At 35.8% G+C, this 16,092-nt stretch overlaps 1 protein-coding gene across 1 annotated transcript in view; it reads left to right on the top strand.

The window, feature by feature from the left end:
• LOC129054914 (endogenous retrovirus group K member 8 Gag polyprotein-like) overlaps window positions 1–7,478 on the top strand; it is a 29,258-nt gene extending 21,780 nt beyond the window's left edge. The window contains exon 2 of the mRNA XM_054546256.2: window positions 7,405–7,478. Coding sequence (XP_054402231.2) covers window positions 7,405–7,478 — 74 coding nt within the window. The remainder of the gene's footprint in view (window positions 1–7,404) is intronic.
• The last annotated feature ends 8,614 nt before the right edge of the window (window positions 7,479–16,092 follow it).

Here is a 16,092-nt window from a genome sequence, read left to right as displayed (position 1 = left end):
TTAGTGTTGTCATCTGTATTAGTCTGTTTTCATGCTGCTGATAAAGACATACATGAGACTGGGAAGAAAAAGAGGTTTAATGGACTTACAGTTCCACATGGTTGGGGAGGCTTCACAATCATGGCGGAAGGCAAGGAGGAGCAAGTCACATCTTACATGGATGGTGGCAGGCAAAGAGCTTGTGCAGAGAAACTCCCATTTTTAAAAACATCAGATCTCGTGAAACTCATTCGCTATCACAAGAGCAGCCAAGAAAAGACCTGCCCCCATAATTCAAGCACCTCCTACCAGTTTCTTCCCACAACACTTGGGAATTGTGGGAGCTACAATTCAAGATGAAATTTGAGTGGGGACATACCCAAACCATATCATTCCTCCCCTGGCCCTTTCCAAATTTCATGTGCTCATATTTCAAAACCAATCATGCCTTCCCAACAGGACCCCCAAAATCTTAATTCATTTCAGCATTAACTTGAAAGTTGACAGTCCAACATCTCATTTGAGACAATGCAAGTCCCTTCCACTTACAAGCCTGTAAAATCAAAAGCAAGTTAGTTACTTCTAGATACAATGGGGTACAGGCATTGGGTAAATACAGCCATTCTGAATGGGAGCCATTCTGAATTTGGACAAAACAAAGGGACTACAGACCCCATACAAATCCAAAATCGAGCAAGGCAGTCAAACCTTCAAGTTCCAAAATGATCTCTTTTGACACCATGTCTCGCATCTGGGTCATGTTGATGCAAGAGATGGGTTCTCAAGGTCTTGGGCAGCTCCACCTCTGTGGCTCTGCAGGGTACAGCCTCCCTCCCAGCTGCTTTCATAGGCTGATGTTGAGTGTCTGAGGTTTTTCCAGGCCCCCAGTGCAAGCTGTCAGTGGATCTACCATTCTGGGGACTGGAGGATGGTGGCCTTCTTCACACAGTTCCATTAGGTGGTGCCCCAGCAGGGACTCTGTGTGGGGGCTCCAACCCCACATTTCCTTTCCACACTGCCCTATCAGAGGTTCTCTATGAGAGACCCACCCCACATTTCCTTTCCACACTGCCCTATCAGAGGTTCTCTATGGGAGCCCCACCCCTGCAGCATACTTCTACCTAGGCATCCAGGCGTTTCCAAACATCTTCTGAAATCTAGGTGGAGATTCCCAAACCTCAATTCTTGACTTCTGTGCACTTGCAGGCTCAATACCATGTGAAAGCTGCCACAGATTGTGGCTTGCACCATCTGAAGCCATGGCCTGACTTGTACCTTGGCCCCTTTTAGACATGGCAGGAGGAGCTGGGAATGCAGGGTACCAAGTCCTTAGATTGCACACAACATGGGGACCCCAGGCCTGGCCCATGAAACTATTTTTTCCTTCTAGGCCTCTGGGCCTGTGATGGGAGGAGCTGCCATGAAGACCTCTGATATGCCCTAGAGACATTTTTCTCATCTTAGGGATTAACGTATGCAAATTTCTGCAGCCAGTTTGAATTTCTCCTCAGAAAATGGGATTTTCTATTGCATTATGAGGTTGCAAATTTTCCAAACTTTTATGCTGTTTCCCTTATGAAATTGAATGCCTTTAACAGCACCCAAGTCATCTCTTGAATGGTTTGCTGCTTAGAAATTTCTTCTGCCAGATACCCTAAATAATCTCTCTCAAGCTCAAAGTTCCACAAATCTCTAGGATGGGGCAAAATGCCGCCAGTCTCTTTACCAAAGCATAACAAGAGTCACGCTTGCTCCAGTTCCCAACAAGTTCCTCATTTCCATCTAAGGCCACCTCAGCCTGGACTTTATTGTCCATATTGCTTACCAGCATTTTGAGCAAAGCCATTCAACAAGTCTCTAGGAAGTTCTAAACTTTCCCACATTTTTCTATCTTCTTCTTAGCCTTCCCAACTCTTCCAGCCTCTGCCTGTTACCCAGTTCCAAAGTCGCTTTAACATTTTCAGGTATCTTTTCAGCAATGCCCCACTCTACTGGTACCAATTTACTATATTAGTCCATATTCATGCTGCTGATAAAGACATACTCAAGACTGGGAAGAAAAAGAGGTTTAATGGACTTACAGTTCCACATGGCTGGGGAGGCCTCACAATTATATCAGAAGGCAAGGAGGAGCAAGTCACATCTTACATGAATGGCAACAGGCAAAGAGAGAGGTTATGCAGGGAAACTCCCATTTTTAAAACCATCATGGATTGTGAGACTCATTCACTATCATGACAACAATGCAGGAAAGACACACTCTCATAATTCAATCAACTCCCACCAGGTTCCTCCCATGACACATGGGTATCATGGGAGCTACAAGTCAAGATGAGATTTGGGTGAGGACACAGTCAAACAATAACATCATCCAATGACTTCTTTCATTCAATTTGAGATCCTGGTTCTTGGCATGAAAAATGATTTCAGTGAAACCTAGCCATATTTGCCTTATGAGGTTCTGGATTTTATTTAAACCTTTTGTTTTCACTGACTTTCTCTGACACCATTCTATCAGGAAAATAGGACACTACCTTTCTACTATCAGGTGGAGACAGAAGTTCAGATTCACCATTTGGCCTCTCTTAACCCTGAGGCTTGGCCACTCCTTTCTACTGCTCTGTGCTCTCTATGTAGTTTCCACTGACATTATTGTGGGGGCGGTCTTTTTAGAACTATACAGTGGTAAAGGCCTCACTCTCCACTTGGTCTCCTTCAACATCACTCCAGCAGGAAGGGAGAGGGGCACCTTGTTACTGCTGAGTGCGGATAGAAGTTCAGGCTCCTCATGTGGTCTTCATTGACACTGTAAGCAGGGAGCCTAATTACTGGGCAGTTGCAAATCCCTACTAGACCTTCTCTGACACAATTGTTGCAGGGGTGTTGGGGTAGATACCTCCTTACAGTCTTTCATGGGTAGTAGTCAAGGTTCTTCATACTGCCTTTGTTGGCATGTATGGGGATTTGACCACAGATTTGAGGGAATTTCCATTACCTATTACTTTATTTTGGACAGGAACAGAAATTCCCCTTATTTTCTTTGTTGTCTTGGTTTTAAATATATTTATTTTGGAGCATAAAACCTCAGAACATAGAAGTTTATTCTTCCTCTCACACATCAAACGTTTTCCATTTCCAATTTCTTTTTACCCCACGCATTAGATTCTTATTCCACTTACATTTGAAAACCTTAAGTGGTAGCAAAGGCTTATTAAGTGAATGGATAAATAATAAATGTATTAATACAAAAGTGATGAAAATGAGAAAAATCATTCTGTTATCTTTCCCAGTCCTACAGTTTGAAGAAGTTTCTTAGCAATTTTAAAAAATTTATGGAATTGCATTATTTAATTGCCATAGAGCTTCAAATAGAAGTAGTACAACATAGAAAGAACTCAAGAGTTGAGAGCTGCATCCTAATTATGCCACTGACTAACTAAATAATCCTAGGAAATTCACCTCTATGAAGACTTAATCTCTGCATTTACAAAATGGAAAGAAACATCTGTCCCTTCTTACGGATTATGAATGCTTCAATGTCCCATTAAGTGGAAAGTACCAAGTAAACCAAGTTTAATAAGCGTAATAACAGGATAATCAAATTTCACACAATCTGTACTCAACAATTAGGTGCTTAGTGTGTCAGAAAGAAGAGAAATCCAATTTTTAATTGTCTCTCTAAGAATGATCAATTTTTAAATCCTAGAATATAGCCTTTAACATAAGTGGCAGAATACCAACATAGTTTTGTAAGAGCATGATAATAAAAGTAAAACACAATAAAATTTATTAATTTTAAATATCTTCAAGTTACTATATAACTCATCACAAGTACCTAGTGACCACCGTTCCTTAGGTTTCTTGTCTGCAGAAGTTCTAAAATAATATGGTCAGGATAAAGTCCAATGTCTTTGTATATAAGTGTCTAGAATACTTCAAACAGCTTAGAATGAAACTCTGATTTAGGAAGAATGAATCTGAGTAGATAGCCCAACACAAATTAGGTCATAAAAATAAAACAACTGCAGGAAACTTGAAGTTGCTTGTTAAACTAGAGAAAACCATTTATTGAAATCTAATGTATGGATGTGTACCTTTAAGGTTTGTTTCTGACTTTAATTGGAGGATTGCTTTAAAATTGTTTCTGTTTCTCAACAGACCATATACTGAGAAACAAAATGAAATAAGCTTTTTCCTACTTCAATAGGCATGAGAAAACCTCTCTAACACTGAGTTTTAAAACAGTTCTAATGAATATAATTATAAAAATAAAGCATTCAGATTGTATCTAGTACACCTCTCTCTCAAATAACTACCATAAGAAACAAATAAATAGAACAAATGTTCTCAAATGTAAGGTGTGACAAACCATCTTTAATGTTTCTTACTAAACTTGTATATCAAATATTAACCCATATTATAAGTATACACTTGATATTCAGAATTATTATCTAGTCTTGGCTGTGTAAGTTGTTATGTCATCTGAGGATTGTCAAAGATAAATTGCACTGGACAAGTTAAACAGGCTAAGGAGATTTTTAGTCAAGACAGTTGCAGTGGGAGAGAGATTGAACTGAAACAAAAATAGGAGAGAGATTGAACTGGAACAAAAGGTGGGAAAGTTTTTAAGTGCCTGTATTAATCCATTCTTAGGCTGCTATAAAGAACTACCTGAGACTGGGTAGTTTATAAAGGAAAGAGGTTTAATTGACTCACAGTTCCACAGAGCTGGGGAGTCCTCAGGAAACTTACAGTCATGGTAGAAGGGAAAGCAAACACATCCTTCTTCACATGGTGGCAGGAAGGAGAAGAATGAGAGCTGAGCGAAGGGGGAAGCTCCACATAAAACCATCAGATCTTGTGAGAACTTACGCACTATCACGAGAATAGCATGGGGGAAACTCTCTCCATGATTCAGTTACCTCCCACTGGTACCTCCCACAACACATGGGGATTATGGAAACTACAATTCAAGATGAGATTTGGGTGGCAACACAGCCAAACCGTATCAGTGCTTGAGTGAAGTAGTGGAAAAAGTGAGGGCAGAGGTTGGTCAATATAATTAGGCTACCTGTCTTTGCTAATAGTAGTTTATGGAAGTCAGACTCCTACCTTGGCACAGAGACCAAGACAGAGAGGCACTATCTACATTGATGATTATATTTCTAAAGGATGGCTCTCAGGTCCTTGAGAAAACAATTTCCTGGATTATAAAGCTGGTAAGAGGCTGGAAGAAGATTTACATCTCAAAGGGGCAGAGAAAGAATTTACAACTGCTAATTTTCTAAAGTAAATGCTCTAAGAAAAGGGAAAGCAGGGGCCTACAGTCAAAGATAAACGTGTCTAAAGTTTAGTCAACCTGAGGGAAATATTAAGGGCATCTTGGTCAGGATATTATTTATTATCTCCATACTATCTGGAAAAAAGAAGAATTCAGACTTGATTAACACTAACCCAAATTGTGTTCTGTGGGAGGCAAACTTAAGACCTGTGAGATGTTTCAAAAAATATTTTATTCTCAACTATTGTAGTATTTACTCTGCTAATTCACAATGTTTGTGAGCAAATTACAGGCACTATGGAGTCCTGCAGTTTAAATAAAACAAAACAAAATAAAAACACTCTAGCCTTTCCTTAAGCCAATATTTTTCAAATCGAATACCAAATCCCTGCAAAACTTCTGTTCCAAGAAACAGAATTAAGGATCAAATAATCCTTAATTTCCCCTTTACTTCTAAAATTCTATTATTATATGCATTTAATAGGATTATTTTCTTGGAATATAAAAATTCATTTCTGGTTTTTGTGCGTCTTTAAATTCTTTGCTCCCCATCTCTGTGCTCCAGTGCAAATCCCCAGATGGATTCTTTAACACTTCAAATGATTGAGAAGTCACTACAGACTTTTAATATTCTAAAACAGACCATTTAGTATTCAAAGTTTTCTAAAACCAGTAGCTGCTTGACTAATCATTACTTGTATCTTAGAACGAGTAAGAGGATTCCGTAGAAGTTCAGGGAAAAAAAAAAGAATCCTAAAAACCACTACTAAGCAACAACTTTTTATGTGTAATCCTTTGATTGTTTCTTGAGAAATTTCCAAAGAAAGGAGGGGATGGAGGAAGGGAGAAAGCAAAAGAAAGCTGCATGTGTGCCTTTATCTCCAAGGGTCCTTGTTTCACTAGTTATGTAAACAAAATTTATATGCTCCTATTTATCTTACTTTCTGAAGTATCCTGAGAGTAGTTTTAGCCTTGTAAAATCTCAGTCAGCGTTTCAGCTTCAAACTTCTTATTAACCATTGCAGAGGGAGGGGTTATGTACTGGGAACATTTATTTTCTTTGCTGACAGAAGTAAGTATAGAGCCAAATGGCTGAAGTTAGCTGGCAAATTTCTCACTTTGTTATAACAAATGCTAGGGAGATAGCTCCTTTGAGCCACATAATTCTAATTTTGCCAATTAGTAAGAGCAAACTAAGAAGCAAACTGGTATTGGATTTTCTTGTAAATAGTACAAATACATTCTTCTACCGCAGAACAGAAGATATTAATGTAGTGTTCCTTAAAGAAAATAATAAATTAAGGTCACCAATATAAATAAAATAAGCTTTATATAATTAGCTCAGAAAGTTAGATGAAAATTTTTTAAAATGCTTTTGATTATTAAGGTATAACAGTGCTGTTAAACATATCAGTTTATGTTACTATGTGCATTGGGCTTGGTATATCTAAGACTAATGATGAGCAAATAACTAAAATGACTTCTACTGTTACTTACCTCTGAACAGCGATGGTAGAAGACAAAACCAAATTACTCTGTTTTTCCCTGAAAAGTTATTCATGTTTTAACTTGTAATAAGAATCCTATCCCGTAATTATAGATGTGAATAGAAATCTCATTTCCAACCATGAGAAGTGAATTTTGAGTCCCAAATATGCATTTTAGAAGTGCAAGCTTATGTTAAGTTTATAATGAATACAGTTGCCTTAGAAGGTAATAGAATATTTTAAATAATGTAAACATATATGTAAATAATACCACACTTTAAAAATCTGTTCATTTTCTTCTAAGCTCACATATTTGTCCATTTTACATGTTTAATACTATCATGTACACAACACAACACATATTGTTGGGAAAAATGATGAATAATAACATAGTGTGCCAAATGTTAGAGAACTGACCTTATCTTTTGACAATTGGAATGTATTTTCTAAAACAACCAAGAAAGATAAAAGTTATTTTCTATAAATCCTTTTGTTTATAATCTATTTTTCATTCTAAATCTCATTTTATTTAATCTATTACTGTACTCTCAGAAAAACCTGATTAATAATGTTATTCTACATAAGATAGGATATGCATATTCATGAGCCCTCATGAATTATTTGTGTAATTGAAATGAGTAAACCTTTATCTTATAGGAAAGCAATTAAAAGTACTTGACTCACAAGATGATAAATCGAAACTGAAAATTCAGTCCTCTAAGCACACATAATTTGAAACCCTGCAATGAGAAGTAACACATTGTGCTAGATTAGACTTCCCTGTGTAAAAAAGTATATTTAAAATATTAAAGCTACTCTTTTAGATCATAAAACATTCCAGTGTGGGTAAAGGTATAGCACATTTTAAAAAGCTAAGCTGATGGGTGATTTAAAGTACTTTTGGACAACATATTATCTTCTGACATACCTGCTTTCTGAAAACCTAAAAGGTTTTATATTTTTATTGAAATGCCTAGGTAACACTGAGAGTCAAGAAGATTCCTCCCTCAGGCAAGAAGAGTTTAAATTTACTCAAGCTGCATAGTAGAAATTAACAAGTGATGCAGAGCACAATTATCTTTCTATTGCATACTGTATGCTAGTTTAATAATCAAATGATATATAAAGTTGTCAAAAAGCAGTGAATTTAAAAAAAGGAATATATAATTTAAGTAAATGCACTGTAAAAAAACATTGATTATACAGTATTCCATGTGGAAAAAGCTCAAAGCTACATTGTAAGGTTAAAATTTTATATAAACTAGTTTAGCAAATGGTATTCTAATAACTTCCCAACCTGGCAATATATTTTTCTTTCTTTTTCTCTGCTCATGAGTATGTACAGAGGTGATTTTTTTTAAACCTGGAAAAACATAGATTTTATGTAAATGCATACTACTCCTGGGAAAACCCTTCGGGTCTTCTTACTGTCCTGTTGCCAATTACATCTTAGTGATATTGCTCTATAGCATTAATTGTCATTGTTTAACATTGTTTAACTGTTTGAAATATTCTCAGATCTTCTTTCCAAGTGTTTGTGTCCAAGTCTCCGTGTCCATTTTAAGATACTTCCAGGATCTGAATTATGTTGTTAATTTATTTTATGTTGCCTCTTTCTTTTTTCCTAACAAACTCTTTCCTGTTAAAACCTCCTATCATCTTGAAAAACAAAAATCCTGCCCTGTTCAGAAAGCTTCATATAATGAAAGTGTATTTATTTTTACCAGCTTCATCAAGCAAGGCTTCACTAAATATCTGTATTTTATGTGAGCATTATAGCTTAAGACGGTTTGCTCTACTTAAGACTTTTTTATTTTATAAAAATGGGAAAAGATATTTGAAATTAGACAAACTTAAAAACATCTTGGTATATTGGGGAGATAAAAGCCTTGTAATTAGGTTCAGAATCATGGTACTACTAGGTCTTAAGAGACCTGAGTCACTAGATTTTTAAAACCTCAGTTTCATCATTTATTAAGTGATACACTAAAGCTTAAATAAGGCAATATATAGACAGCAATTTATATTGTAGAGTACTATGAAATGTAAGGAAGCATTATAAGACAGAATGCATTATTGCTAAATGACAGCTGGGATAGTGGAGCCATCTTATCTCAACACTAGATGCTGCAGATGTTGACGCTGTTTATTCTTAGCAATTCATAGATGGATAATAAAAGAACATTACATTCACAACATGGAAATAATTGACTAACAAGACGATAAGAAGAGAGACCTAGATGCTCTTGGCTTTAGGCATGAAATTCCCACATACCTGGAAGACCAAGGCCACTTCTCCACAAATCTGTCTAATTCTGAAAACGAATCCACTCAGCGTTTCATAATCTATTAATCAAATTTAAGTTACTTTGTACTGTTGGAGAAGAAAAATACATTTCCCCTGAGTTCATAAAATATTCTTTTCAGGAGACAGCATTTTCTTGATGTTATAATTAATGTAGTCTGCCTGCTGTAGCTATTCAAACATTCTTTTATTCTATTTTTTGCCTCATGGCAATTCTCTGACTACTGTTTTGTACATTATGGGTAAGATACATTGCATAAGACTGCATAGTCATACAAACATGGAATTTTTTTTATCATACTTTTAGCCTTACTTCATGTTCTATATCTAATTTGTCTAAACTTCTGATGTAACCTCAATTTTTCTCCAAGGCATTCAACATTATTTGCAAAAATATTCAGTTAGATTTATTGTTACAGGAACTCACAAACTGAATAATATGAGCAAAAAAAATCATTTCAGGGTTATTTAAATCTTAGTGCATTTGCTGTAGAACTGTATGTAAAGAACTGTTCTGGGGGTTGGACAAACAGAGAAGTGTTGACCATCTCTGCCCATGATGAGTTTACAATCCAGTAGTTTAGACATCGTTATGGTCTGAATATTTGTGTCCCCCGCCACCAAAATTCCTGTGTTGAAAACCTCATTGCCAATGTGATGGTATTAAGACTTGGGGGTCAGGGAGTATGATTGGATCATGAAGGCAGAGCCCTCAAGGGTGGGATTAGTGCCTTTATTGAAGAAGCCCAGGGAGCTTCCTTGTCTCTTCCGCCACGTGCAGACAGAAGGCACCATCTATGAACCAGAAAGTGGGCCATCACAAGACAGTGAATTTGTAGGCGTCTTGATCTTGAATTTCCCAATGTCCAGGCTGCAAGAAACAAATTTCTGTTTAGCTACTCCATTTATATTTTGTTATAGCAGCCTGAATGAACTAAGACAGACATTATTGTGACTCTGAGGGAAATTGTGGAGGAAAGAGAGTGGTTTACGGAAAGATGACTCTCACTATGTTGCATCAAATTATTTGGAGACCAGTGATACTGAAGAAAGAGAAATATGATGATGAAATAGAGGGATTTCAAAAGGTAACTTTATGTCATCTGCCCATTAGATTGTTTAACGCTTATGCATTTCTTTATATTTTTACCACGTGAGTATGTATAGATGTCAATAGAACTCTCATTTCTAACCAGGAAAAGTGAATTTTGTGTCCCAAGTATGCATTTTAGAAGTACAAACTTATGTTAAGTTTATAATGAATACAGTTGCCTTAGAAGGTAATAGAATATTTTAAATAATGTAAATGTATATGTAAATAATACCATCTTTTAAAAATATATAAACATAGAAATATATATAAAAATACTTTAAAAGTATTCCTACATAAAATATAGTTTTGTTTACATTTAATATTTGTGAGAGTCATCCTTGTTAGTGCTGATAGTTCTCAGCCACTCATTTTTATTTTTGTGTGATATTCCATTTTAGGATTGTCAAATGCATGCACATATTACAATTTGAATATTAACTATTGCCAAGTTGTTATCCAAAGTGATCATAACAATGTTTATCTCAATTCACAGTGTATGAAGAGTTCTTGTTATGCCATAATCTTGCCGATATTTGGTATAGTCAAACACTTAATTTTGTCAATATAATGGAAATGACTTGTGAATTTCTCTTGAGTTTTTCTCTTCTGTTGGAGTTGGCAGACAGGAATCACATTTCTCTTCATACCTTTTGCTCAATTTTATATTGGGTTGACTTTTTCTTACTAAGTTTTAGGAATCATTTTTACTGTATATTCTTCATACTTATGTTTTGGCGATTATACACATTACAATATTTTTCTAGTCTGACATATTTTTCCATTGTAATTTTTTGTACAGAAATTTAAAATCTTAATGTGTTTGAAAATTTCAGCCTTTTTAAATAATTTATTCTATTTGCATTAAGAAATGTTTTCTTAACCTGTCCTTATAAAAATTTTGCTATATTTTCCCAGAATACACAGTTTTGTCTTTATATTTACATTTTTGTTGTAATTTGCAGTATCAATCTAATTGTATTTTTTTATCTGAATAATACAGTCCTAAAACCATTTGCTGAGTCACCCATATTTTCCCACTAACTATAATACTATTGCTGTCATATACCAAGTTTTATAAATGTCTGGGTCATTTTCTGGGGTTTCTATTTTATTTTGTGTCATCTTATTTTTGTGTCACTGAAAACACTTTTTAAATTACTATAGATTTGTAATAATCTCAGTATCTGCCACATCAATTTTGTATACTTTGTCCTATTTCAAAATATTCATGACTCAACACGTTGTCAAAATCTCAACAAAATATTGTTGTAGGTTAAAATTTTAAATTAATTTTGAGATAATTGATATCATTATTATATTGAGGCTTCTTATATATTAACACAGTATCTCTCTATTTAATTTTTTTCTTATCTATTTTAGCAATATTTTATAATTTTATCCATATTTAAATCATTTATAAGATCTCTTAATAGGGTTCTTATGGTTTTTTTAAGTTTTTATTATTTCCGTGAATGAAAATTTTTTAAATCAATACACTTTACTGTAATTAGGGACCCTAAAAGCACTCTTAGTTTTCGTATGTAGATCTATTATCTAAAAACCTTGCAATTATTTATAACTTGTATACAAATTATCTTGCATTTTTATACAGAAATTTTCTTAAAATGATTTAAAAATAAAGAGAGTGGTATTACTTTCTATTATTTCCGTATTTCTTGTTGTATATCTTTCTTGTCTTTTCTGTTAGCTAAACCTTTACTACAATATTGAATATTAGAAGTGATGGCAGATATATTTGTCTTATTCCAGAATAAAGGGAAATACTTCAGAGTTTTGCCATTTTGTCCATATTTGCTATCATTTTCCTCCTACAGAAATCCTCTATCAGGTTAAAAACTAAAATTATTTTTTTCCTACTCTCTGTTTGTTACGAATTTTTACTGAATAATTTTTCTGCATCTAAATAGGTAGTATGGTTTCTTGTTTACTTTCTACATTTGATTTCTACTATTTAATGTGATGCTAATATGAAAATATTAGATTTGCTAAGATTCAAAGATCTTTATATTTCTTGAATAAATCTTGTTTATCAGAATGTGTTTTGTTGTTAGCACATGCAGAAACACCACACATGTATGCACAGACACACACACACCCTGCAATAATCTCCAAACAATTTCTTAAAATCCATGTGTAGAAGAAGAAAAATGAGAAAACAGGCTTAGTGTCATCCATAATCACATAGAACAATCACACTGCTCAAACTGAGAATAACGCAAAATTCCCTGGATCTCAAGTGTTTAAAAAATTATGGATTTATTTTGTTAAATTAAATTAAATTTGTCCTAAGGCTGCCTTTGTACTTTTACTCCCTACAGAGTAAACTGCAAACTAACTTAGTATGTAAAGAAACTGCAACCTTAATAAGACTATATTCTTGTAACAAATAGCTGAGTCTCAGTCAATTACAGTAGCCAAGCTTCAGCCAATCACAGGCTGCCAACTGATCAGACCATGTTCACAGAAAGAAAATACCTCATCACACCATGTCCAATAAATGCAAACGCCCATCTGTAGCCAATCAAGCTATTTCTGTACATCACTTCCTTTTGCTGTCTATAAATACTGTCCTGCCCCTGTTGCTGGGTGGAGCTCTCTGAATCTCTTTTTGTTCTGAGGCTGCCCAGTTCATGAAACTGTCCTTGCTCAAATAAACTATGATAAATGTAATTTGTTTTAATAGTTCTTAACATGAGATTTTATTCTAACACAACATATAGTGAAATAATACGGCCCAAATAGTTTACCACATGGGCAATTCACGTATTTGGATTAAAGTACACACACTCAGTTTAAAAAGGGAAAGAAAAAGAAAGAAAATAGTTTGAATTGTGTGGTGAATTCTTCCCATGAGGCTATTCAATAAATATATTCCCTAGAACAAACATGATGGGAAATGCTAATGTCCTAGTCTGTTTGTTATTGTCAATTTCCCCATAGTCTCATAATCTATGCATCTTACTACATTAAATTTTATTTAAATATATGTATTTTTCATAAAACATGGCCCCAAGTCAAATGCATCATCCAGTACCCAAAGAGGCAGAAACTTTTTTCTCCAATACTAGAGGAAAAATTGACTATGGTGGGCATATTTTAAGGTGGACTATTGAACTACATTTTTGTACCTTTCTAATGGGTATTTAAGGATAAGTTTTACAGCTGAGTTTTCAACATACAGAATGGTTTTAGAATCTCATGAAATTGGAGAGTTCCCTTATCCCCCTCGCAGGGTGTGCAACAGGGGTGTGGCTCGCTTCTTTGGTGCCGCCACTGCTCAACCCTAGGGGAGCATGCAGACGGGCAGGTGCAGAGGTCGTGGGGAGCATTTTTGGGTTCTGACCCCATGGCAGCATCTAGGGGTGAGTGTTTACAACTCCCAAAGCCTAAGTGAGCGCGTGTTACAGTGTGCTCTTTCAGCTTTGCTGTCTGCAGGCAGCTTGTGTTAATCAGCTCAATTAGACCTTCTGCCTTATTACAAGGACAGAGGGCTTTCTGTATCCCGGGTTCTTGCCCTAGTGTACTGAAAAAATCGGATCACATGTGGGCTTGGAAGATGAGTGCAAGATTTTATTGAGTGGTGGAGTTAGCTCTCAGCAACATGGTTGGGGAGTCAGAAGGCGGATGGAGTGGGAAGGCTGTCTTCCCCTGAAGTCGGGCAGCCCAGTGGCCAGACTCTCCTCTGATCGCCCCGGCCGAACTGCCCTCTGTGTCCACGTGGTTCCTCCATCGCTGGTCTGCCCCTGTCTGCTGGTGTCTGTCAGTGTGTTCTCCTCCTCTAGAGGTCCAGCCAACTTGTATGTGTGCCTGCTAAGGTCTCTTGGGCACAGGATGTGGGGGCATGACAGGCCAGAGTGGTCTTGGTAAATACAACATTTGAGCCAGAAAACCCAGAGTGCCTGTTCTAACTTAGATCCATGGGCACAGGCGCGAGGGTGGAGCCCTTGCCAGGGACCCGCCCCTTCTCTACCCAGCACTTCCCTGTCCCCCTCCCATGTCACCTACACAGTGACTTTAGCATTAGAGTCACCTGAAAGGCTTGTTAAACTACAGATTGCTGAGCCCCATCCCCAGATATTCTGATTCAGAAAATCTGGTGTGGGGCCTCAGTTCCAAAGTGATTCTAGGACCTTCTAACAAGTTTCCAGATGATATAGCTGTTGCTTGCCTGAGGACCATCCTCTAGGATAACCACTGACTTTAAAAAGGGGTTTAAGTTTTCTTTGGATCCAGGCAAGCTGAATTTCCACTGAATGTTGACAGTGTTTGTTTCTTTGGGTGGGGAGGTAAGAAGCAAGGGGAGCAATTTAGCATGTTTTATTAACTGTCACATAATAGGTGTTTTAGAATAAACTGGGGACTGAAATTATTCTAATTCATCTATAGCCAATATTCTTTAGTGCCTACTACAAAATTTTAATAAACTTCCTAGCCAACAACTGCTGAAAGTCTTATCTTTCTTGTAGCTTATAATTAACAGTTTAAGATAATGTTATCAACCAGGGATTGTTGATGCATTTCCTTTCCCCATGGTTAAAATACATAGAGCAAAACCATTCTTTTGACAATTTAACATTTTGGCTCAGCAATTCTTGACATTTGTTTTGCATTCGGAGGCAATGATATAATCTCTTTGCTGTGACATGTCAGTTTTTCTGAGTTATGCTTGCCGGAATGCATTTCCAGGTTTTGATGAAAGATTTGCTCTTGAAATCAGTTATCTTTCTTCTTGCTTATTTTTTTCAAGACAGAAATACCTCTTTATAAATAAATAAATAAACCATCAGAATTTTATCATAATCTGAAAAGGTCATAGAGAAATCTGAAGAAAGTGTTTAAGGATTCATCATACCATTAAGGTATCTCCAGTCCAGCATCTTGCGGATTCCTTTAAGAGGAACTTTTATGGTCAAATGACATCTGGTCCATAAACCATTTTTCTTATCCTGAAGGTTGTGGAAACACAAAAGTTTGTACAAAAGAACAAAGATTTTGTTTCTTTGATAAAGTCATGGACTGCAAAATACCATCTGGCTTATATAATTGCTTGAAATCTCATTAAATGTTAAACAGATAAAGTATTTCAAATAAATTAATAAAAACCTCTAGTTTCTAATTTAGAAAACATCAGTCTGAAATTTGTAATGATGAACTGATTAACAGAAGACAATTTTAAGCAGATTTATGTGACATCTATAGCTATAGTCTGAATATTACAAAAATGAATTCTCTCTTCTTTCCCCTAGCCTAAGTTTTTTTTTTTTTTTCTGAATATGCATATGCTGTATCTAAAGTTCCCAGTAAATGTTTATGGAGTAGATGAGACAAACAGTACCACTAAAAAGCCTCTGGACATGGGTAAATATTAAGCTTGATAAGTTGTAAAGATTTCATTTTTACTGAAACCAACTTTCACCAAATAGTCCCTTCTGGGAGGCTTTCATACTCAGCCTGCTGAAAAATTTTGAACTGACAGTGGGTTTTATTTGTTTATTTTGCATCTTTTTCTACTGAAAATATACTCACTCACTTTGGAAAGTTAACCATTGATTTGGAAAAAACAAAACAAAACAAACAAAAAAAACAATGTGACTGCATCTACCCAAAGCTAGATACATATGCTTACTGCCTTGTCATTTAATGCAAAGTAGTTTCCATAACAACCATTATATCAACTGAATGCAAAGAGTCCTATTTTTTTCTAGGCCATGAAAGCAACTTTCTAAAAGAGAATACATGTTAATATCTTCTCCTCACTATATTACCCTATGAAACTATTTGGTGAAAAGCACCCTGTCTCTATAAATTAATATTTCTGCTGGATATCTCTATTCCTTTGTTTAAGTATAGTGTGGCAACCTCTCCTTCTGCTGGGTCTGAAATCCCCCTTGTCAGAGGTCAGTTCTGGTTCAATCTCTGGTGAGGA

This window comes from Pongo abelii, chromosome 19 (genome assembly GCF_028885655.2).
Source record: "Pongo abelii isolate AG06213 chromosome 19, NHGRI_mPonAbe1-v2.0_pri, whole genome shotgun sequence".
Taxonomy (NCBI): Eukaryota; Metazoa; Chordata; class Mammalia; order Primates; family Hominidae; genus Pongo; species Pongo abelii.
Note: the sequence above shows the minus strand (reverse complement) of the source record. Positions and strands in the feature narration are given on the sequence as shown.